Raw genomic sequence first — 26411 nt, 5'->3', positions numbered from 1 at the left:
GGGGGCTGTTGTTGTAATACTGACAGACCTTGGCTGTCAGTGGGAAGAATCAAATCTCAGAAGCTCTACTGCATGAGCTAAGAGTCCACTGCATGGTAGCTAAGGCTGAAGAGCAGACTCATTATTTTCTCTATAAGTGCCACTGGATGGTATATGAACCACATTCAGAAGGTGTGTGGGTTATGGTCTTTTGCCTTTGTTTCACTACAATATCACAGACTGTTTCATTTGCCCTTTCCTGGACTAAGGTTATGTCCCCCTGGGGATCAGTGCTCTTTCTGTCAGCTGCTCTACCATTGCTAATGTCCTTTTACTGTCTTTTAGGAAAGTACTCATGGCAGGCACTTCCCTCTTGGTTCTTGTAGGCACCACTAATGGGGTCATGTCCACATACCTTAATGCTTCAATTGGTAGATCAAATATCTCCTTGGACGTGTTCTTGATATCTCTACAGACAGCAGCACAAAGCCCACAGATCATAAGTGTGTTTACTTACTAGTCCACAGCTTGCCATCTTCAGTAATAAGGAAGTATCTTAGGGTATGTCTACACTACCCTCCTAGTTCGAACTAGGAGGGTAATGTAGGCATACCGCACTTGCAAATGAAGCCCGGGATTTGAATTTCCTGGGTTTCATTTGCATAAGCCGGGTGCCGCCATTTTTAAATCCCGGCTCGTTCGAACCCCGTGCCGCGCGGCTACACGTGGCACGGACTAGGTAGTTCGGACTAGGTTTCCTAGTCCGAACTACCGTTACTCCTCATTCCACGAGGCTTCATTTGCAAGTGTGGTATGCCTATATTACCCTCCTAGTTCAAACTAGGAGGGTAGTGTAGACATACCCTTAGAGATACCGAGTCAGTTCCTATCAGCACACACTCATTAGTGACTTCTTTAAGGTGGGGCATAGTAATGCAGCGATGTCTACTTCTCTTCCCATACTTCTCTGTTAAGTCTAGGTGCACTATGACATATAGTTGGTGAAGAATAACCTTCATTTATGACATAAGTTTGACTCAGGATGGGGCTACACAACTTTTTCTAATGTTTGCTCCAGAGTCTTTGCCTACACACAGGCCTGCCAAAGGCAAGGGGTGGTGGAGGGACAAAAGTCAGGCAAATGGGGTAGATACCCCAGGGCTGCCAGATGTTGCTACTTCTGTAGCAGCAATGGCAGTTGCCTGGCCCTGGGTCCCTTACATTGCTGCCAGAACCCTACGTAGTGCACACTGGGTGGCGTGGAAGGGCTGGCTGGAGGAGACTAATCATCTAGTCCTGCCCCTTCCACTTGAGGTTCTGCCCCTTCCCAGAGCCTGGAGCTCCTCTCAATCCTTGCTTCAATCCACCAGGGCCTGGTGAAGTCTGTCAGCCACCTTTTCCACACATTAGATGAGGCTGCAGTCCCTAGGCTTGGGGTTGTTGGATCAAGGACCAGAGTCTTTCCTTCTTTCTATAGAAAGGCCAACATTTTCTTCAGTGTCTCTACATTTAAGGCAGGAACCGGTAGGGGAATGGCTTCCAAGACTAACAGTTTCCATATGCCATTTGCCAATACTAGCTTGGCTTGGAACTTGTAAAGGTCCCATTCCCGCTGACAACTCTCAGAATGCTACAAAGGCACCATTCTCCCTCATTCTACACTTGCTCAGGTGTTCTGTGGCTCCCAACAAAGCAGATTCCACTAAGCCATCATTGAAAGTCTCAGGTATTCCTGTCACTAGAATATAGTACTTAGGGACAAAATTCATCCCCTTGCACCTATCCCCTAATGTGTATACAGCCATTAGACAAACTGATTTCCCACCAATATAACATTGTTCCCCACATTAATGATTTATTTAAAGTGAGTTTGCAAAAGGGATCTTGGGAAAAGCTCCCAAAAACATAAACTTTCTGTCAGGTGGTGGTGGCAGCAACACTGGCCATCTTCAATATCCAGAGATACTGCTTAACAATACAAAACAAAACCAGCTCAAATCCTGCCCAACAATCCAGAAAAATTAAATGCCAGTACAGGTTCCTCCCATTTGCAAGCACCGAGTCTACGTATAATAAAACTTTATTAGCAGGGAAAGGGAGTTCAGCATTAATTTGGCACCCAGAGGCCCAACAATAGGAATGGAGGGCTTCCATTGTGTTGGGTGGCGTACAAAAAAAAATGAGTATCCCTGCCCCGGAGGCTTATATGTGATGTTTTATGGCTGTATGTGTGCACGTAACACAGTAAATATATTGAGGGACAATTTATGGCTAACTATCAGAAGGTGCATTAAAGCGGGGAAGGGACACACTTCCTCATTTTTCTATTCCATCCATATAGAAGCAGACTTTGGATACAGGATCTGGAGAGCCCAGAGGGAGAAGAGAGTATGACCAGCAAAACTCGTGATTCCTGAAAGGACTGGGCTGGGTGCAGAGATAGTCTGCTCACCATACCCCTACTGCTGCTGAAGCTGTATTGGCAGAGCAGTGCTGGCTACACATTTCCAAATGTGTGGTGATAGGGACTCCAGTAGACCCCTTCGTAGAGGCATTGTGGATTTTAAAGTCAAAATGACTCTCACAATGACCCATCAGACAGTATATCTGCTCATTCAGCAATGCCTCAGGGCAACCATGAGTTTGCCCCATTCATACACACAAATTGATCCAAGCTACTTAAATGTGCTTTGTAAGTTCAAAGTTCCTTCCTTGATGAGTAATTCCTCCTGACCTGCCACATTTTTTGATGTCAGTAATGACACACATTTCCCTTAAATATATCTATGGATGCTGAAGTGCCAAGATACTTATTTGGTACTATACTAAAGTTCTTTAACAAAGAGAAAAATTAGTGCTGACTCTGCCACCCTTTCAAAGGGCTATAGATGACATTAATCATATTCTATTAACCCACTCTCAAAGCCCTAATTCATTATGGGTCAAACCATGCTCTGATCTCACTATAGATCTGAATGTTCTTTCATTCTTATTTTTAATGCAATTGGATCCAAGAATGACTAAGCACAGCAGTTTCAATCTTTTGGCTTATTTTATAAGGTACTCTGTCTCTGTACTTGTGTGTGTATAAAGAGAGAGACAGAGAGAACACAATGGAGTACAGGTTGGATCTTTCTTCTCCAGCAGCCTCAGGACCTGACCAGTCCTGAATGAAGGAGTTTGCCCCACAAAGGAAGGTCCCCCTGAAAACAGCCCTGACAAAGGGAGGTCCCCTGCTGCCAGCTCCTTCAGCCCTGCTGGGCTGTCTGAGGACCAGCCCCAGCTCCACTGCTGGCCAGCTACAGCCCCACTACCGAACAACAGTTTGCTCAATGGGGCTGCCACAGCCTCACCCCCACGTTGCATGTGGCCCCAGCTGCCCTGATTCTGCTGGGCTGCTGTGGCTGGCTTCCCCTCCTGGGTTGCCACGGTTGCAAATCTGACCCTAATGCCGTGTGACGGGCAGTCCCAATCACATGGCCACCACCGCCGTTGCCCAGGCTGCTGTGGCCCCGCTGCATCCCAGGCTGATGCAGCCCAGCCACAATTCCCAGCTGCTGACCGTCCTGGCCCGCAGCTCTCTCATACAGGAACATCAGTGGTCATGACAGACCACAGATGTTGCCGGATGAGATAATCCCAGATTTGGGAGGTGCAACCTGTAGTGTCTCATGAAAGTTGTATCAGCATGAAGCTGGAGGTTACCACATTTCTTACAAGTGATAAAACTATATGTGAATGATTTAGGTCTTCCCAACTGACAGTCAGGTCGATATAACACACCATTTTATCATACATTCTGCATACACCCTGAGCCTTACAGTAAAATTACAAGATATTTGAGAATATTACAAAAATACTGCCACCATTTTTCATATCACTCTACCTGGTAAGCCAGGCTACCTGGGTGCTACATACAAAACAGTATAGGTCTCAGCAGATGAGAAAATTCAAAGAAATATTAAAAACATTTAGAAGTGAACTAAATGAGCTTTTCCATAAATACCAGCCAATTAGCCCGTCATAAGACGGGATTTTCAGGTCTTCTCTCCAGAGCTCGCTCTCTCTCTCTCTCCTCCTACTGCCTTCCCCCTACCAGCTCTCCTCCGCCTCCTGCCTCTCTCCCCGTCTCTTTCTTTCTCTTCTCCCCCTCCTGCTTCTCCCTCTCCCTTTCTCTTCTCCTCCTCCTCCTGCCTCTCTTTCCCCTCCATCTCTCCCTGCCCCCTTTCTCCTTCCCCTTCCCTCCTGCTGTGGCGCTCAGCTGAGTGCTACCTGCTCAGCTGGGCTGCCATGAGGGAGGGGGGCAGGGCGGTGACGTACATGGCCTGGGTGCCCTCCCACCGCGGGGGAGCCCAAATGGCCCCTTGCACTGCTGGCTCCCCGGCAGCCCGGCTGAGAGGTGCAGCACTCAGTTGAGGGCCACAGAGGGAGGTGAAAAGGGGGGTGGTGACGTAAACGACCCCACCCCCTGGCCATGTATGTCACCGCCCCACCCTCTTCCCCTCACGCCGTGGTGGCTGGGCTGAGTGCTGCGCCCCTCAGCCGGGCTCCGGCAGGGGATGGCAAGGAAGGGTGGTGATGTACATGGCCCTGCTTCCGGCCGTGTACATCACCGCCCCGCCCCTCCTCCCCCGTGGTGGCACGGCTGAGCACACAACACTTGCTGCCGCTTGCTCCCCTGCCGGAGCACTCACGCTGCACCGCTCAGCTGGGCCCCGGCCGGAGGGGAAGGGGGACGGGGCACTGACGTACACAGCCAGGGGGCATGTCCGTCTACGTCAGCCTTACAGACGCACAGACACTGGGCTACTATATATATGACTAGTGTCTCCACTTTAAAGTCCAGTGTATTGTGACCTAATGGCAAATTCTGTGCCCCTTTGGTAAGATAATATCCATTTCTAGCTCTAATGGGTCATGAGGTATTGTTCTTTAAACCTGCTGCTGATCCTGAACATTGATGACCAGTGTAATTTCAGAGGGGGCATTCCGTAAAGGAGGGACAGAAGGCAATAGTTCAGATGGAAGATTAATTTTTGGTTTTGTTTTAAGTATCAGCTGTTTGAATCTGCTCAAGTATTTAGAATATAAGAATAAATTCCAAGTTCAAATAGTGTAGGTCTACACTGCAAAGTTACTTCAAAATAACAGCCCTTATTTTGAAATAACTATGTAGGGTAGGTCTACACAGCCAAACCGCTATTTCAAAATAAATTCGAAATACGAGCGCTTATTTTGAATTTGGTAAACCTTATTCTACGAGGAATGATGCCAAAGTCAAAATAGCTATTTCGAAATAAGTGCTGTGTAGACACTTATTTTGAAATAAGGGGCCTCCTGCCTTCCCAGGGTGCCCTGGTGGCCACTCCAGCCTCAACCAAGAACACTTCTCTTCCTCCCACTCTCCCCAGAGCCCTTAAATGGGTAGACTCTGGCCACAGTGCCTGTGCCAGCTCCAAGCCTGCCAGCCCAGGGCCAGCAGTCACTGCCCCTGACCCAATGGTCCCAAAACATGAGCCTCTGGCAGCCAGCCCTCCACTACTCTCCCGGAGCAGTCTGCCAGCTCCCAGGAGACTGCCAGGGCCTGGAGAAGGTGGGTGCCCTCCTGGTCAAGGGTGGAGATCATGGACCTTATTTAGGTTTGGGGGGGATGCCCCCAACGTCCATGATCTCCACATTAGATGGAGGAACGCGGCCGTCTATGGCAGGATAGCTGCCAGCCTGGCCACCAAAGGCCACAAGCGAACCCAGGAGCAGGTTTGCATGAAAATCAAGTTGGCCCAGAGAGACCCCCCAACCCTGGGCCCTGACCTTCCCCTCCCCCTTCTTCCCCTTGCTTCCCCCTTCCAGTTCATTCCTCCCAGGTTTCCCCGTCCCCTCTCCCATCCTCTCTCTTCCCCTCTCCTTCCTCCTTTCCCCAGTCTCACCAGAGTTTCATTCCCCCACCCCAGTTTTGTTAAATAAAGAGAGTTTGTGTTCTTGAAAATACGTGTATTTTATTTTACATAAGGAAGAGGGGTTAGGGAGGGGTAAGCGGAAGGACGTGAGGGAGGAATGAGGCACAAGCCTCCAGTGGGGCACACCAGGGAAGCTCTCCTGCAGGGCCTCCTGGATACTGACAGCCCCCCGATGAACCTCCCGGATGGTAGCCTGCAGAAAGTGCAGCCAGGCTCGCAGCAACGTGTCCAAGAGAAGCACCAGAGTGGCAGCTCTGGCTCCATGTGGCAGAGTGCTGTGGTGTCCCAAGTGAGGGCAACCAGAGTGCACAGAGACAAAAGACTTTGCTGTCCTTCATTGAGGTAGACAAGCAAGCAGGAAAACCTGAGAACTAGCTGTCCGGGGGAGGGAGGTTCCTTTAAGCACAGACCTCAGATAGCCTCAGGCAGCAGCTCCACACAGTAAGTCCTGACCTGGTGCCCTGCTGGAACTGGTTCCGGTCAGCCTTAAATGTGATTCAGAATCCACTCATTGTGGATTCGCTATTTCAAAATACCAAAATGCTATTTCTAAATGCATTTTGTGTGTAGACATGTTATTTCAAAATAAGATATTTCGAAATAACACTGTAGTGTAGACTTACCTATAGTGATAAAAAAAGCAGCCATTGTTTCACGGTAAAAGCAAATAAAGTTATAGATCTAGCTGTGAGATTTCAACTGCCTTTGAATTTATTAAAAAAATAACACACACATAGAATGAAATAGCTGGATCCAAAATTATATTTTTTTAAAATTAATGCATCAGAGCAAGCCAAACTGATATCAAAAGACTTAGATAGAACTTGGATAGTGAAAACATATGAGGGTCTGAAAAGTATGAAACTCCAGGCAATATAGGCAGTTTACATTCCTTTCTGTAGGAGAGAATTGCCTTCAGAACACTTTACCAAGTTCTGCAATGGGGTGAGGTTATCATCAGTCTTGGATCACGTATGCTGAGGACTGTTATTGGCATACTCTGAAGCTGCTAGGATAACCCACTCATTCTACATTATTTCAACAGTCTCTTATTTTTCTAAGTACAGGAAATATATTGACTTGGCTTCAGGAAGTGGCATCATATTATGTACAGCAGATTACTTTAAACTCGCTACAGTATTATTATGGTACCTAAAACACTTCTCTAATGTTAGCAACTTTAATTTCATGCTATTAAAATTAACTATAATTGTCAATCTGGTATAAGACACTGTATTATCTTGGAAGATCTCTTCTGGTCAAGTAATAAATTCACATTTCTGTATTTGTGAATAAGGCTGTAAACACAGATGAGAACAAAATGAAGAACACATATTGGTCAAGTAATTTTGTATGAAATTGAATCCTCACTTTGCATATCCTAAACAAGAAGGCAGATTATTTAATTTCAATTTTCTTTTTCATTCTACTGCACTTTGCAGAAACATTTTCAACTCCAGCCAAAGTAAAAAGGCTTTTCCAAGAGAATTTACACTGCCTCCTATGGATTGCCATTGCCATTGGAGTTGGGACGAGTTGAATTTGTATAAGAAAAAGATGTTTTAAAGTCCATTTATAATCCAAGGAACCCTTAATTAATTTTATTTCATCATATCATATATCTCATATATCACATCAGAATATATTTATAATTGAAATGGTCAAAGTAGGTAGACCTAATATTGACATACTTTTCATTTTTATTCAGACACTGTCTTCGAGTTAAATTGACAACCACTCTAAAATTTCAGATTTTAGGATTACTAAACTGAGCTGCAATAGTTCAAAAAATAGAGAACAGATTATTTCCTATGCCAGAATAGTATATTGACCATTCTACCTTCCTAAAGTCCAGTGGATTCATCTAGGATCTTTGAACTTCACAAGTCTTAATCCCAGGTCTGTCATTGACTATGGAGCTCTAGATAACTTACTTAACCTTTTCCCCAAATTTTCCCATTGTAAATAGGGGGTAACAGTCTTTATTTGCATTCCTAGCAGGGTAAGATTATGATTAAGGTATGTGCAGCCTTATAAATGTAAAGGACCATGTTTAAATACAAAACAATCACAAATGACAAAACTATATGAAACCTAGCACCATTTTGCAGATATAATCGGTCAGTCAGAGGTCTATGTGTATATGAAAGTTAGTTATGCTTATACAATTTTAGGTATAAACAGAAATTGTGAGTGCAATTTTAGAAGCAGTTTTCCCTTTCAGGAAGTGCTCTAAGCTTATTATTCATCCTGTACTCTGTTTCTCAGAGTGCCAGTAATGGATGCTTCAGAGAAAGATATAAACCCCCTATAATTCAATTAATTGCACACAGGAAAAAAAATTCTTTCCTGGCTCCAATGAAGATCACTATATCCACCGAAGCCCTTGTAAAAATAACTTAGTATAACTACAGAGATTAACTATTCTAATTCCTATGAGTCTCAGTCTTGTTTAATCTTGGGGTGTGTCTAGACTACAGGGTTTTGTCGACAAAAGTGGCCTTTTGTTGACAAAACTATACCTGCGTCTACACTACCGCCGAGTTCTGTTGACATAATGTCTACAGAACTTGGCAGTTTTGTCAATGGTGGTAAACCTCATTCTATGAGGAATAACGCCTTTTGTCGACAGAGTTCTGTCAACAGAAGGCATTATTGCATCTACACTGTCCTTTGCGTCTACACTGTCATGTCAACAAAGCAGCTTGCTTTGTCAACAGAACTGGATGTAGTCTAGACGCTCTTTGTCAACAGAAGCTTTGTCGACAGTATCTGTTGACAAAACTTCTGTCGACAAAAGCCTGTAGTCTAGACGTACCCTCGGTGTAGAATAAACCACATCAGTATATGTGAAAACAAAGTCATGATGAATGCCTATAGGATTTCTGGATATACCAGACTGAGAACAATTGACAGAATATGGCAATTCAAGATTATCCCCTACCTTTTCATTTCCCACTTTTGTTTATTTTAATGTTACCTGCATTATTGAATTCTGTAAAACATTTTGAGAGATATCTTTGTGAATTATGGGTCTAAAGTAACCTTATCTGAAACACTCTCACCCTTACAAGGTCATGTCCCCCAATGTCTGTCTGTTAATTGAATGTCTTGACAGTATTTTCAGTGTAACATCATTTCATATATCATAAAATATGATGCTTTTTGTGGTGCCAAAACACTCTAGCTTGAGTGCTGAAGATGGTTCAGAAACATTAATCCCCGAACACTGTAACATGAATCTTTGGTATCTTATTACATTGTCTTTTACAATGATGACTCCATCCCTGAATTAATTAAATAAAAACATAGTGTATATTTGATACAAAACTAGCTGCAGAAACTCATATTTTGCAACTGCCATCCTCCTTTATCTTCTCCCCCTTGGAAGATGTAATCCCATGTACTGTTTTATCTCAGATTGTAAGATCTCTGTGATGGGGACCTATCATGGGATGTCTGTAAAGTGTCATGAACATCCATGGCTATTTTCAAATAAATATATATATTATATTATATAATGATCCTATGCACCTTCCTGACTACAGCTATAGCCAAGTCAGTGTTGAACTATAGCCTAGTCAAGGTAAGAAGGCCAGATATAGCTCCCCTTTCCTCCTTACAACTCTCTCTTCCTTTTTTCCTGACTTAGAAGTTTGTCATCTGCTTTCTTCCTTTATCTTTTCCACTTGCTCCAGTGGCCCCATTCTTTTGCATATTTCTGATCTCCCTTGTGCCCACTCTCATTCTCTACCTTACTTTTCTCCTTAACCTCTGAGTCTCCTCTGACTCTTTCCCTCACAATACAAACATGCTTTAATCACTCTAATTGTTTTGAAAAATTGACCTCATTTGCATCTTCAATGACTGCTCCCTCTCTCATCTCTAAAAACTCATTGAATGGACTGTTTACAATGGCTTTCGGGAGTGTCTCTATTCCAAATCCACTTTAGGCCCTCTCCAATCCAGCTTTCAATCCTTGCAGTCTTCTGAAATTGCTCTTGCCAAAGTCTCTATTGACTTCTCCCTAGATAAAACACTATCAGTACTCCATCGTCATTCTCCTTGTCGTGTCAGCCATGTTTGGCATTGTCAACCATGCTTCTCTTCTTGAAATCCTCCCTTGGCATCTGTGTCTCTGTTCTGGTCCGCCTTCACATAGTTCTTTCAGCATATCCTTCACAGCATCCTGCTCTTTCCTCCTCTAGCTCTCTGTGGGATTTCCTTTTCTTCTCCCTCTTTAACTTATCTTTGAATAAGATCATCCACAAATGTGAATTGCCAGCTCAAGCTCAATATAGTTTAAACAGAGCACCTAATCTTCTCTCCTAAAGAAGTCTCCAACACTTCCTTTCTTGATCACAGTGAACATCACCTTCCTGTCACTCGACCCATAACTTGTTCCTCTTTCACTCAGATTTCTCACTAGGTCCTCATATCCAGGTTCTCTCTAATTCTAGCCCATTTTCTCTGCATAAAATCTCTCAAATATGACCCTTCCTATCTATCCACATTGTTAGAACTCTTGTCCACATTCTCATCATCTTTCATCATGTTTATGGCTACATCTCTCTCTGTGGCCTCGATAAATGCAATCGTGCTCCACTCATACCCATTCAGACTCATTTTCTTTGCCTTTCATTTTGACCATGTCATCACTCTCTTTACATTTTTCTAGTGGTTCCCCCACATCTAGTGCATCACACATAAGCTCCCTGTGTTCATTTTCATAGTCCTTGAAGTCAATCTCTGCCCTCCATCTATCATCTTTCATTCAGAGCTAAGCTGTCTATCATGCTTGCCTATCATGCCAGCCTCCACTGCCTACTCGTTATATATTTTCGGATGAACACTTTTCTGTTTTTTTCCCTGCTACCCCATAAGCATGGTAGGAGTTGCCATGGATATCCACAAAATTACATCATTCATTTTTGATTTCCTTCTCAAAACTCTTTCCCATGATGTTCACAAAAATCTAGCACAATGGGGTCCTGGTCTATGCTTAGGGGACCTAGACAATATGATCTTATCAATATATAAAATATTATAGATGAAAATTCAGCATAGGTCATTGTGAACTTTAAGATCTATTAATAATCCACCAACATTAATAAAATACAAAGGTGCTGCCAGCTTTGCTGCAAACATTAGTTGGTTGTGCAGTGAAGTTACCTCTATTGACCTCTCCTACCCAGTCCAGAGGACAGTACTCCATGACCTGATATGTGTCCCCCTGAGCTAATGGGAAAGGGGGCAAAGAGGGATAGACTACAATTCCTCCCAAACCTCTCTTGCCGGTCTAGCAGTGAGGTGGCCAGGCACGCAGTGAGGAATAAGCTGCCCCAAAAAAAAAGGATGAATGTTCCAGAGCAAAGGAAGAGCAGGGAAGAATCACAGCTTTCTGAAACACTACTCTCCAGAAGTGCTGACGCTATGTGCTGCTCTTTCCCGAGGTGGCTACATTTCAAATCCAGAGCACACTGAAGGAAGCCACTGTGGAAGGAGTAAGTTGTGTTGGTATCAAATCAAACTATTCATGTGCCTTCCTACACAAGCTATCATTGTAGAATTTGAACAGTTCCAAACACTGCAATAGCCACCCCTATTCATACAGTGAAGAGTTGATAAGCAGTGCCCCGAAATGATGATTTACTGTTTCTGAACCTCAACAGTCTACGCAGCTCTCACTGAGTTGGTTGTCTGGATGGTTGCTAAGCAGCACCATGCGGAAAGGCAGTTAGTCAGCAGTCCATGACAATGCTTTCAAAATGCCTTTTTTATGAATTGTCAAACTCTCTCCTCTCTCCTTTAAATATTACTGCATATTTAGCAAGGAGAAAAAACAACAGGGAGTACACAGTTTAAATATTTAGAAATGTAATGTGGTTTTGTAGAATTATAAATCTATTCTCTTTTAAAATTTGCAGCTGTGACTATCTCCAAGTATTGACCTATGTGGGGAGCAGGGACTCCTTCAAACCACTTGCTTGTCATTTATACCATCCTTCCTTCCAGTTTGTAGCACATGAGGGGTTCTAAAAATCAAACAGACAAAAGAGAGGAACTTTCTCCTCTTTCCCTTATGAGAAAGAGGAACTGGGAAGAAAACAAAGAATGGCAAGGATGGCCTGTCTATCAGGGTCTACTGCCCTTTCTTAGGCTCTATCTCCAGCCCCTTCTCTTGGCGTGTCTGCTTTGCAGCTCTTCAGTGTCAGGAGTGGTGATGCCTGTGATTTATCTCCATCTCAGCTGCCCGTTTCTGTTGTCAGCAGTCTCTGAGGGGGAGCAACCCTCCTCCTGTACTATAAAATGGCATCCTCCATGTGCACTTGAAGGGCCAGACAAAGTATACAGTCTGTCTTGGGGCTTGCAATGCAATCATTGCATACACAGACCACACATCACTGGTTATTATAAAATTAAACCAATGGAAACAAGACAAAATGTCTCAGACTTGGTTTATCCCAATTCCATAGTTTCAGGGTTTTGTTTTCCTGTTTGTTTTTTTGGATGTCCGTATTATAATAGAACTTATAGTTCAATGATTGGCCTTATCAACCACCTGAGAGTCCACAATTCCCATGCAAGGTGATCACACTTGGCAATGAGTGATCGCCCATCATCCTCATAGTCTCAGGTGCTGCTTTATTTCCCTCTGCCCAGCATCATGGGTGCAAATGGATCCAAAACCCTGCAACTAATTCCATCCCCATAATGCAGCAAAAAGCATGGTTTAAAAGCAGATCTAGCCTGAGACCTTTGGCGATCAGAGTTTAAATCCCTGGTCAGTACAAATGGAAATTCTGTAGGTAAGAGAAGGTAAACGGATTTACATAGATTCTAAAGATAATGTTGGCTAAGATGAGTCCTGAGGCACTCGTACTGTTGCTTGAAATTACAATGAACATCTAAAGTTCTACACATTACATCCTGGACATATTATGTGTTGGAATAGGTCCTATGTGGCTTTTTCTGAGGCTTTAATAACTTCAATTTGATAGAAGTGTTTTTAACAGACTTTTGCTATCAAAAACAAAGCATTTGAAGTTTCTAATGTTGCCACAGGGACTCACATGTATTGCAACTGCAGTAGGTCCAGAAGCACCAGAGTACAGAAGAGAAACCTCAGCAAATCACTTCTTGGGGTCACAACAGTATAAAGTTTTTAGTTTACAAGTATATTCTGGAACCCAGGTGCATCATGGGCTTAATTCTGGCCAGGATACACTGTGCTAGATGGAGTTTCCAGTCCAGCTTGACTCAATGCTTAAAGTGCAATAAATGAAATTCTGAAGAAGAAAACCGAGTTTATCTGTATTTCTATAAGCTTTTCTATGGATCAGCATAATATATGCACCTCATAAAAATTAATGCACTCCTTAATGGATACCTCCATTTTCTTGTTTGGGAATAAAAACAAGAGAGACTAAGTGAATTGTTAAAGTACACACATAGAAAGACTAAAGTAGAGCCAGGAAAGGTCACCCCTCAAAATTCCACTCTGTTAACTTTATCATAATACCCAATTTCTCTTTCCCCAATTTCTCTTTTCCTGCCTGCTACCACCAGGAGTGACTACTGGGATCACTCAGAAGTGGTACTGGTGGGGAGGAAGAGGAGGAAGAGTCAGCTCCCCAAACAACCTGGCAAGGGCAGTAGAATCTTCCAAGTTGAATAACAATTAGGATGGGCCTTTAAACAAGGGACAATGGTGTCATTCCCTTTCCTTGTCAGCAGTCAAGTGGAGTAGATGCAAAATCAACATGTTGAATTTTGACCAGTTCTTTCTCACCGTACAGGGATAGAAAGGGAATTGTGTGGATGTGACATCTGCAATTTTCAAAATAATTGTGTGAGTAAACAATACAGTACTCTCACAAAAATAGACAAATAATTTTCTGAATTGTTAATAATGGTCCAATCCAGTTCATAAAAACAATATTTTACATCTTTTATTCTAGTTAGCTTTTTGTTGATGTTGCTCCTGCTTGGAGCACCCCAGAACTTTAGCATCTTATCAGTATGTAGGGTGAAGAATCAGTGCTATCACAGCTCTGAGTGATGCACAGGAACTGGGACATGTACGACAACATTTCTTGAGCCCTTTGTGAAAAGAAGTATGAGCAAGACACTCTGCAATGCAGAATCAAGACAAAGGAACTCCAGCAGGTGCACTAGAAAGTCAATAAGACAAATTGCTGCTCTGGTGCTGTACCTAACACATGACATTTTTATAAAAAACTGGATGAAATCCTCGGTGGGGACCCCACATCTGCAGGCAAGTACACTGTGCATACTTCAGACAGCATAGAGTCAGAAGAAACAGGACTTAACCTGGAGGGAAAAGATCATGATGAAGAGGCAGAAGCAGATGAGGAGGTGGGACTCATTATGGAGTCACCTAGTGCGGTAGGCAGTGAAGAACTGTTCTCATGTCTTGAGGCTCAAGTTGAGTCTTAGCAGCTGGATGTGGAGTATGAAACAAGGGAAGAGATGCAGAATAACTTGCTTTTCTGAAATGTGGGAGGAAGGAGATTTTACGTGGAGCACCCAGAGGCTTTGTTTCTGTGAGCTCGCTATGCCCTGCCTGGTTCGGCATTATATCCAAACAAGGCATTGATGCACAGACATATCAACAGAATTTTGCAGGACGATAGTGTCAACACATTTTGTGAAATGCTAATTAACTTTCTCATAGAGAGTCTCTGTCAGGGCTGCCATTTCCCCAGCCCCGTGGTACGACACTCTCCAAACCATTCCTCTATCTGTGCTGCTGGAACCAATGTGGCACAGAGTTGAGCTGCATAAGGAGCGAGGGACCCCGTGCTCACATCCAGAAGCAGAGCCCTGTTAACCTTCATCAACCAGTGTTACTGCAGCCTGTGGACAAGTAGAGGATTATTGCAAATTATTTCCATGTACACCTGCTGCACAAGCGAGGACTCTACTTTCTTGTTCCTGCATGCCAAATTCTCCTCCCGCCCTCCTGCATCCACCTTTAAAACTCATCATGATCAGAATTTCTGGCTAGATTTGTATTTGCCTCTAGCTAACAGCAAAAATGGCCAGTTTTGTTCAGAGAAGTGCATGTTAGTGAAAGGTTTTAATCTTTATCAAGTATAAAACAGTCACTCTATCGTTAATGGTTACTTTTCCAGACCAGACCTTGAGGAGGCAGATGTGCTCCCCCACTGACAAGCTTAGTCAATTCAGAAAACAATATCGAGGACCAGAGAGGTCCTAGTTAAGGATGTTTTGCAGCCTTCAATGCTCCAAATGAAAAAAAAAGAGAGAAAAACATGTGCCAGGGAGATGAAAGTGAGAACAGAAGCCACTGACCACATGGTAAGGCTCATGGAAGACCAAATTGAAATGCTGAAGTATCTAATTAAGATGAAGAGCAAACAGAACCAAAGGCCTCCCTGTTAACACACTGAGAATTCTTTACCAAGTAACCCTTCCTTTACACCCACACAGATACCTCCCTGGCATCAAATATAAAATTCTATATACAGCAACCCTCCCTCTACACCCCTACACTCCTTTTCACTATCTGGCAATGGATTTTTTCCTAGCACACTCCACTCCCTGTCACAGCAACTGTGACTTTGACAGATGGACATTAAAATAATTGTGAGGTTTTCCAATAGCCATTGCCAGAAAGCATTCACCTTTTGTGTGTGATCATGACTGCAAGAGATCAATAAAGGCAAAACTGATGCGGGTTTTCATAAGCTTGTGTGATACCGCCCATACCAATTGCTCTGGCCCCCTGTAGAAGCCTGTAACATCGCTTGGTCTCATAGGAATTCCTTGCTCAGGATGAGTAGTGGGAGGAGACAGGAAAGCAACCACAACTGCAGAAATGTCAGTGCCCCTCATTTTCAAACTGGTTCCTCGGAGCCTCCTTGCTACCTATGGCTGCCCTATGGGCTCCTATGACAGCATGTGTTTCTGGCTGTTCGAACAGTGTGTCCAGGTGCTGTGTCTCAGTGCTCCACCTATGGGCAAATGCTACATCCCTACTCTCACACAAATTATGTAAGCAATAGCATGTAGCCACCACCATGGAGATATGATCCTCCATAAGGTCCAGCCTGTCATAAAGACACCTCCATCTCCCTTTCAATCTTCCAAAGGCACATTCAACAAACATGGGGCATTGGCTTAGTCTGTAGCTGAACTGCCCCTTACTGCTATCCAGGTGCTCTGCATAAGGCTTCGTGAGCCAGGGCTGTAACAGGTAAGCCACATCACTGAGGATCACCGTGGGCATTTCCACATGCCCCATTATAATTTTGTGGTCTGGAAAGGAAGTCCCTCTCTACAGCTTCCTGTTCAAGCCACTGTTCTTGAAGATGCATGCATCATGAATCTTTCCAAATCATGTGTCTGGAAATGGATGACGATTACCTGTTGTGTCCCCTCTCTCTGGGGCATCTGGTATTGGCCACTTGTCGGCAGACAGGATATTGGGCTGGATGGACCGTTGGTCAGACCCAGTATGGCCATTCTTATATTCAAACGACCCTGCATTCATGTCTGTGAAATGTCCATGGTGATCTATAAGCATCTAAACCACCATCAAGAAATACCCCTTCCAATTGATGTGCTTTGTGGCAAGGTGGGGTGGCACTACAATGGGAATGTGTGTGCCATCGATTGCCCCGCTATAGTTTGGAAATCCCATTTCAGTAAAGCCAGCCACTATGTCATCCACATTCCCCAGAGTCACTGTCCTACACAGCAAAATGTGATTTATTGCCCTGCACAATTGCCCAAGTACTGTCCCAATAGTAGACTTCCCCACTTCAAATTCATTTGCAACTGAAGGGTAGCAAACAAGCATTGCCAGGTTCCACAAAGCAATCACAACATGCCTCTCTAGTGAGAAAGCAGCTTTCATTCTGGTGTCCTTGCATCACAGTTCAGAGGCCAGCTCAGCACATAGGTCTAGGAAAGTTGCTCTACGCATCCTAAAATTCTGTAGCCACTGCTCTTCAACCCACACCTGCTTGACAATGTGATCCCAATGTGTCCTAAACACACTGAACACAACATAAGAGAGAAGTCTGGGATCCATGATTTCTCACAGCAGATGCTGGAGTGTGCAGCAAGGACGGTAAGTTTCAAATGGTGTGATAGTAAGCCATAAACTTCAGGATAACTCTGTAGTAAAGACCAGATGGGATGTTTTTCACATTCCCAAAATGCCTTATGCTACATTGCGCATTCCCACATTGCATGGTGATTGAAGCTGACACCAGGCGCTGTGGGATGCCTATCCACATTGCTTTGCTTTTTCTGTCGACGCAGGAGATAACAATGTGGCCATGATATATTGACAGATAGGGGCAGTGTAAGTGTGATTTGGTGACTTTATTTCTGGTGACTTTTCCATGTTGCCAGCATTATTGCCAAAGCTTTCCTGTGTAGATCTAGCCTCTGACTCAGAGGGTAAGGCTACACAGCATGCTTATTTTGAAATAAGCTATTTTGAATTTTTTTGAAAGAGCTTATTTCGAAATAGCACGTCCATACTACAGGGAAGCCTCAAAACTAGTCTGAGGCAGGTTCCCCTAGGGTGTGTCTAGACTACATGCCTCCGTCGACGGAGGCATGTAGATTAGCCAGATCGGAAGAGGGAAATGAAGCCGCGATTAAAATAATCGCGGCTTCATTTAAATTTAAATGGCTGCCCCGATCTGCCGATCAGCTGTTTGTCGGCAGATCGGGGCAGTCTGGACGCGATGCGCCGACAAAGAAGCCTTTCTTGATCAACACAGGTAAACCTGGTTTCACGAGGCATACCTGTGTCGATCAAGAAAGGCTTCTTTGTCGGCGCATCGCGTCCAGACTGCCCCGATCTGCCGACAAACAGCTGATCGGCAGATCGGGGCAGCCATTTAAATTTAAATGAAGCCGCGATTATTTTAATCGCGGCTTCATTTCCCTCTTCCGATCTGGCTAATCTACATGCCTCCGTCGACGGAGGCATGTAGTCTAGACACACCCCTAATGTGGACGTGCTCTCTTGATTTAGAGCCCCAGGAAGCACTGGGAGTAATTACTTTCAATGACTCTGGGGAGGAGCTACTTCAAAATAGCAGCAGTGGAACGTCCACACTACTGCTATTTTGAAATAGCTATTTCAAAAGGGGCATTACTCCTCATACAGTGAGGTTTACAGATTTCGAAATAAGCCATCCATAATTTCAAATTTTATTTTGAAATAATGGAATTGCTTTGCAGATGCTTGCATTATTATGCAATAATGGCTGTTATTTCGAAATAACACTGCTGTGTAGATGCCCCCAGAGTGATATAGGATGAAAAGGTCTGCGGTGACTCAGGACAATGTCGTCAGGTTCCTGTCTCCTCCCAAACTGTGATGAAAACTTCATTGAAACCAACTGGTCTCCACAAAACAGGATTTTTTTTAACATTTTCTTTAATCTAGGGAATTCTGACCACGGCCAGAATGTCTACTATTCAGAAGATCAGAATGACAGGGCTTTTTAGAAAGAAAAATCTTTTCCCACCCCAAAGAGGAGAAAAAGGATAGTGAATCCAAACCATCAACCATTAGAAAAATAGAATTCTCTAGGGGAAAAAACCAGATTTCCTACCACAGACAAGCCTAGCCTGCTTTAGACTGTATTTGTCATAATTTTGAAGTAGTTATGTAATTTGACAGTAAATACTATGCTTATAGAAAGAATAAATGTGAAACAAAGATCAATAAAATAAAAATTACAGCTTATTGTACCCAATTCACTGTTTCAACAAGGCTTTCTGAAAACAGATTTAAGAAAATAACAGACTCCCAGTTCAATGGAAACCCATTATAAATGCCTCCCCTTCCCAAAATAAAAAATCCTGAGAGTTTTATACTGCCCTCAAGCCATGGCAGTAATCCCAGTGATTTCAATGAGAGCTGCATATTCATAGTTTGTATCTGAGAGCTTAGCTGCCAAAAGCTAACAGAGAGGAAGAGCTCCTCCTGACTTACTATGAATTGCTCAGAATAAAAATCAGTGGAAATTAAGGGTTAGCTTGTGACTTACATTTCATCTTATGCTGCAAGTTGTGTGTTGATTGGTGGCACTCTAATTACAGTGGCAGCACATGTTGGCATAGCAGTTCTATAGCTTTTGCAACAGTTCTTCTGGAAAATGTGGAGGGAGGATTTTGTGTGTGTGTACTCTACCTTTTATCACTCATGTACCTCTTGCATCCAGAGAGGTAAGCAGGGAGGAGTGTATCTACTCCCCAGTGGGATTCTACTCAGTCTTTGTACATGGGCTTTAGAAAAGCAAGTTCCTTTCACTCTTCACCCCCTTTGCACTTGATTTTACTCATTAATAGCCCTACTGACTTAAATGGGACCACTCCTGTGAGTTTGTCCTGCTCAAGGTGAGATCTCCTCCAATCAGCATTTTTATTAAATAGATTGGTCAACATACCAAAAAGCTACTTCAAATTATATTCCTTTCTGGACATTAAAAAAAAAACAAGCAACAGAAAAATCAAAGCAAGGTGTGTTTGCTCCCCTTTTCAGAATCTGATGCTGTGAAATTGTTGAGTCTATTTAATAGGAACGTACCTGTTGGAGGTAGTGCTGTGGATTCTGCTGAGAAGGCATCAGGTGAAGGCAAACATTCCTTGGTAAATGTGATGTCATCAAGTGCTATATCACCTCTGTAACCTTTCCCAACTTGCCCTTCAAAGGTGATCTGGAAGTCCTCATCCTCATCCAGGAGCAATTGTTTTCTCTGCCAGAAGTTTCCCTGGTTTCCAGTTAAATTGAAAAGGACCTTTTCTTGATTTGATGCTGTCACCTGATAGATGGTTAATGATCCAATGCTGACACCATGCATATGGTAATAAAATAATATCTGCAACCAAGAGTAATGGCATTCAATACCCACTAGAGAACATTAAATATCCTCTGTCATTACAATTACCCCAAATTTTCACTCGGAAGCATCCTTAATTCTCAGAAGAGAGTCAAAACTGCTGAATCATTCCTTACCTAGTGTTTTAATTAAACACAAGGAAAAATATCTCATTAGCAGTAATCTATAGTACTATTCTTCAGTAAACTAATGGAAGCTATTTTGGAAACCAACATTTCAGTGCTTATAGAGCTGCTAAATGCTGATTGCCTTCTTCTGAGCAAATTTCCCATTTAAACGTAAAACTGTGAAAACTGATGACAAAGCAGAGGCAGGGAACAATGCATAAACAATGTCCTTTAGCATAAGTGGAGTATCTTTAATAACTCAAGTATGACGCATGGACTCTGAAGTGTCTCACCTGCATAGAGATCTTTCCTAAATGAGGATTATTTCAAAGTGAGCCTATATAAAAGACACAGTAGGGAAAATAGAAGGAGGAGTTATAAGTGAAGAGAGAGAGAGAGAGAGGGAAAAACAGAATATTAAACATAATGATAGTGCTCAAGTAGGGTAACAGTAGAGAAAGTACAAGGAAGCACCACAGTGAATGGCAGGTGTTGTCAATGCCCGTTGAATATTTAGTCTTGTACTTGGTTCTCTTTCAACCAGATTCTAGTCCCTGACAGAACCTTAGCTTTCAATTCATGACTACTTAGACTCCTTAACAACCTCTTGTGATAGATTTATCAAAGACTTCTTGAAAATTAAATAAATTACGAGTTCTATATTTACAACTCATTTTGTGGAAAACAAGCAAGACTTGCTTGCTGATCTATAATTTATGGGATCACCTTGGCACTTGATAAAATGTACACTTAACTCTTATTATTCAGTTTTCTGGCAGAACAACAGATTTTAACAACAGACTACACATTATACCTTCCATAGTTGTGTTCCTTTCTATTTTTATCACTTCTACTGGCTTTCCACTTTTTGAAGGATACTGTTTTGGCTTGCATTTACCTTGCCTTTTAACCAGGTGACTTTTTTCCCTTGCCTTCTGTTTCCCTTTTATGTTTAGTTGTTTACGGGTGTGTTGAAGTCAATGAAAGTTTTGATATTGACTCCTGTGTGGCCATATGGATCCAGTGTATATTCTTAAGTAGCCTCACAATTGATTCCAAGGAATTTAGACTCATGCTCATTCTAAGAAACAAGAAAACGTGTCTACCTGGTGCAGGCCTGGGCCTTGAAACAGGCAGTTTTTGGGGAACGTAAGATTTCCTATATCCGAGGAGTACACTGGTCAATGGAGATTGTAATCTTTATCTGGTGGTGTCAAGAACTGAAGATGGTTTTCCCATTTCCACTCTAACACATTTGTAATGAATTGCGAAAACCCTCCTGATCCCACCTAGCTATCAATGTTTTCTGTGAAAACAAGCTTTGTCATCCTTATGTCATCATATTTTTATTTGGTTTCATGTCTACTTTGTGTCTCAATCACTGATGGTCACCAGCAATTCTGAGCATCAAAATACAGTTGGCTACAATTTACAATGCAAACCAGCCATATGTGCATGCCAGTATGATTCAAACCTGAATTCTCTTGAAGAACTACATAAAAGGAAACTTCAAAATTACAGAGATGTTCAAAGTGCTTGAAAAGTGCCATAAACCTGGCTTTGATTGTTTCAGAATAAAAAAAAATGTCTTCTGATTTAAGCCAAATCTACATACTTGATAAACACATTCATACATGAAAAAAGCTAATTTTTGCCAGCTATGACCCTCATCCTTTTTTTATGGCATTTAAGATACAATAGAAAGCAATAGCGACGAGGAGTCCTGTGGCACCTTATAGACTAACTGAAGTGTAGGAGCATAAGCTTTCGTGGGCAAAGACCCACTTCGTCAGATGCATGTAGTGGAAATTTCCAGAGGCAGGAATAAATATGCAGGCCAGGATCAGGCTGGAGATGACCAGGTGGATCCAATCAAGGAGGATGAGGCCCACTTCTAGCAGCTGATCTGGAGGTGTGAATTCCAAGAGAGCAGAAGCTGCTTTTGTAGTTAGCAAGCCATTCACAGTCTTTGTTTAATCCAGAGTTGATTGTGTCAAACTTAAAGATGAACTGTAGCTCAGCAGTTTCTCTTTGAAGTCTGGTCCTGAAGTTTTTTTGCTGCAGGATGGCTACTTTTAGATCTGCAATTGTGTGTCCAGGAAGATTGAAGTGTTCCCCTACAGGTTTTTGTATGTTGCCATTCCTAATATCAGATTTGTGTCCATTGATTCTTTTACGTAGGGACTGTCCTGTTTGGCCGATGTATATAGCAGTGGGGCATTGTTGGCACATGATGGCATATATTACGTTGGTGGATGTGCAGGAGAATGTACCAGTGACAGTATGGCTGATCTGGTTAGGTCCTGTGATGGTGTATATATGTGGGCAGAGTTGGCACCGAGGTTTGTTGCAAGGATTGGTTCCTGAGTTCGAGTTATTATGGTGCGGTGTGTAGTTGCTGGTGAGAATATGCTTCAGGTTGGCGGGTTGTCTGTGGGCAAGGACCGGCCTACCTCCCAAGGCCTGTGAAAGCGAGGGATCATTGTCCAGGATGGGTTGAAGATCACTAATGATGTGTTGGAGAGGTTTTAGCTGGGGACTGTAGGTGATGGCCAGTGGTGTTCTGTTGGTTTCTTTCTTGGGCTTGTCCCGTAGCAGGAGGCTTCTGGGTACACGTCTGGCTCTGTCAATCTGTCTCCTCACTTCCTCGTGTGGGTATCGCAGTTTACAGAATGCTTGTTGAAGATCTTGTAGGTGTAGGTCTCTGTCTGAGGGGTTGGAGCATATGCGGTGACAGATTGACAGAGCCAGACGTGTACCCAGAAGCCTCCTGCTACGGGACAAGCCCAAGAAAGAAACCAACAGAACACCACTGGCCATCACCTACAGTCCCCAGCTAAAACCTCTCCAACACATCATTAGTGATCTTCAACCCATCCTGGACAATGATCCCTCGCTTTCACAGGCCTTGGGAGGTAGGCCGGTCCTTGCCCACAGACAACCCGCCAACCTGAAGCATATTCTCACCAGCAACTACACACCGCACCATAATAACTCGAACTCAGGAACCAATCCTTGCAACAAACCTCGGTGCCAACTCTGCCCACATATATACACCATCACAGGACCTAACCAGATCAGCCATACTGTCACTGGTACATTCTCCTGCACATCCACCAACGTAATATATGCCATCATGTGCCAACAATGCCCCACTGCTATATACATCGGCCAAACAGGACAGTCCCTACGTAAAAGAATCAATGGACACAAATCTGATATTAGGAATGGCAACATACAAAAACCTGTAGGGGAACACTTCAATCTTCCTGGACACACAATTGCAGATCTAAAAGTAGCCATCCTGCAGCAAAAAAACTTCAGGACCAGACTTCAAAGAGAAACTGCTGAGCTACAGTTCATCTTTAAGTTTGACACAATCAACTCTGGATTAAACAAAGACTGTGAATGGCTTGCTAACTACAAAAGCAGCTTCTGCTCTCTTGGAATTCACACCTCCAGATCAGCTGCTAGAAGTGGGCCTCATCCTCCTTGATTGGATCCACCTGGTCATCTCCAGCCTGATCCTGGCCTGCATATTTATTCCTGCCTCTGGAAATTTCCACTACATGCATCTGACGAAGTGGGTTTTTGCCCACGAAAGCTTATGCTCCTACACTTCAGTTAGTCTATAAGGTGCCACAGGACTTCTTGTCGCTTTTGCAAATTCAGACTAACACGGCTACCCCTCTGATACTAGAAAGCAATATTCATACAATGGATGTTTCATCATTAGTTATTTTATATTTCTTCAAAGCAGATGTGATTGCCCACACATACATGTTCAAAGGAGAGAGACTATGATTCTGAGGGCCTAAGAAAAAAGATTTAGAGAAATTTTCAAATATGGAGGCCCAGAATTTCCAAGTTAAGAGATTAGTTATTTTTTTTCCTCTATTGACAATTTACTCATGTTATATTTGTATAATAAAATCATTTCCTGAAAAATAGCAACATCAACCAAAATGATTAAAAGTGAGCTCTTCAAATCATTATTGCACTTGCTTTTTTTTCCTGAATGGATAAGGGGTTAAAGTTTCATCTGAGGTCTCATTTGAAAAGTCAGTAAATCTGTTTAGAAATGTTTGGATCAGACTGCTTCAATTCCAAAAAGCAGCTCTGCATCTGTACACTCAGAGGACCTCAGAATCAGCTCCAGTCACAGACTCCTTAAAAATGCAATTTAAGTTTGTCAGCATCCATAAGATTTCTGATAGAGTTATCTTCCTGAGATGGTTTGTTTCTTTATGAAATAGAATGAAGATGAAGTAGTTGTAATGGTGAAATCAGCAAAACACAACAAATCTCTGCAAAATTCTATATAAAAAGATGACACACCCTCTTTTACAGGTTAAAATGCTGACAGACATTGGAGCTCAAGTTTCCTGTATGTGGATGAATTAAGAATTACAGCCATATAATAAGAAGTGGAGATATTTCAAGGTGATGGCAGGAGTGTTGTTTTGGAATAAGAACTGCAAAGAACTGCTGAGCAGTACAAGAAAGTGAATGAATTGAAAAAAACCCAGACATTTCTGCTAGTATAGTGGGTGGGTATTTACATGCTAAGAGTGATTTACTCTATCTTGTATTTATTAATTGAAATTATATTTCTTCGATGCTCATTTTTAAACTCAAGATTCATTCAATTCCTTGTCTTAGCTTGTCTTAGCTCTTCTCGCATCTTCTTTTAGCTTTCACCATGCTTTTATGCAATCCCAGATGCTAAATTAGCTTTACACCTTCATCTCCTGTATTTTCTCTTGTCCTTCTTCTACATCAGTGGTTTTCAAAGTACGGGTTGCAACATAGTACTGGGTCATGGAATATCAAGCACTGGGTCACTTGGCTGTAGTGTGATCAGGTCACTAATGGGGGTTGCTAAGGCAGGCTTCCTGTCTGTTCTGGCACCACAGACCTCACTGCACACCAAAAGTCATCAGGAGCAGTCCAGCTCCTACGTAGGGGACCATAGAGCTCCACACACTGTCCTTCCTCTGAGTCCTGGCCCCACACTCTGATTGCTTGCACACCTCTGCCTAGGATTCAGACCTGCAACTGGCTACTTCCAGGGCACGGCATGGTGTGAGGTGCCAGGATAGGTGGGTAGCCAGCCCTAGAATTCCCACTGCTCTGCTTACTGTTAGTTGCTGGAGGTAAGTCCATGCCTAACCCAGCACCCCAATCCTCTGTCTCAGCCCTGAGCCCCTCCTGCACTCAACCCCCCTCATTTTCTTCAAGCGAATTGCGAGACAAGAAAGTTTGAAAAACACTACTCTACATCACCCTGTATGTCTGGCAACCCCTTCCCGACTCTGCCTTCAAATTTCCATTCTCTCCTCCTTTGAGTGTCCCATAAAAACATTTCTTACAAAGGCCTCCAAACTTCCATCCTCCAATCATTGTAAGCATACATGTTTAGGTGTGCAAGCTGGTGTGCATGAGGGAAGGCAGCAGTTAAATACAGGCGGATGAAGAAAAGACAGTGGTAAACAAACTTATTTCTTCTAGTGAAAATGTACAAAATACAATTGTTTGATTCAGATGTAGGCTTTATTATTTAAATAGGTAAGTGGATGTGTTGTTATGCATTCCTTACCAATTAGGTTTATTAACTTGCTTTTAATAACATAGATCAGTCAGATCAACCCCATTGAACCTTGTGAACTGTGGAAAAGAGGAGTCAGTGGCTATGTCTAGACCACAAGCCTCTTTCGAAAGAGGCTTTTTCAAAAGATTATTTTGAAAAATAATCTTTTGAAAAAGCCTCTTTCAAAAGAGAGAGTGTCTAGATTGCAACCACTTTTCGAAAAAGCAAGCTGCTTTTGGCAGTCTGGATGCTTTCTTTCAAAAAAGCCCTGTTTGCATTCAAGAACACCTTTTTTTTTTTTTTTGAAAGAGCACTTTGGAAAAAAAGGCGTTCTTCCTCGTAACAGGTTTACCGCAGTTGAAAAAGCTTCCACGTTCTTTCAATTTAATTTTGAAAGAACGCGGCAGCAGTCTAGATGCAGGGGAAGGTTTTTTTTAGAAAAAACCCTGTAGTCAAGACACACCCTATGAGTGGGGGAAAAATATTTATACAGAGCAAGTAATACTATAACATTTTCTCCCCAAATTTTCACAAATTCCTTTCAAGTGTTCTGTGACTGCAGGAGCCACAAGCGTATCTGTTTTAAGCCACTGGGTTAATAAGATACAAAAGAGCAGTTTAGCAAAGAAAGCAGAGACTGCACTGAAATTAGAAAGCCTTTCAATCCATTTTTCCAAATGTCTGGCAGGTTCTTTTCAGGACATTCAAGAATGTGCTGTAGCACTTTGATAAATCAAACTTCACTCTTCCCCAGTTTCTGATAGATGAGTGAGCAGAATCTTCTGATCACGCATTCTTCCATTTGCAGTTACACTCCCTTGTATACAGTTGTTAATGTACCTCTTTATTCAATTTTTTC

General features: G+C 42.8%; 1 protein-coding gene across 1 annotated transcript in view; it reads right to left on the bottom strand.

Annotated features, from left to right (window-relative positions):
* The window catches only part of MALRD1 (MAM and LDL receptor class A domain containing 1), a 439697-nt gene that overhangs the window by 221938 nt on the left and 191348 nt on the right, over positions 1 to 26411 (bottom strand). Inside the window, exon 26 of the mRNA XM_075922485.1 lies at positions 19543 to 19834. Within this exon, the coding sequence (XP_075778600.1) occupies positions 19543 to 19834 (292 nt within the window). The remainder of the gene's footprint in view (positions 1 to 19542; positions 19835 to 26411) is intronic.

This window comes from Pelodiscus sinensis, chromosome 2 (assembly GCF_049634645.1).
Source record: "Pelodiscus sinensis isolate JC-2024 chromosome 2, ASM4963464v1, whole genome shotgun sequence".
Classification (NCBI taxonomy): Eukaryota; Metazoa; Chordata; order Testudines; family Trionychidae; genus Pelodiscus; species Pelodiscus sinensis.
Note: the sequence above shows the minus strand (reverse complement) of the source record. Positions and strands in the feature narration are given on the sequence as shown.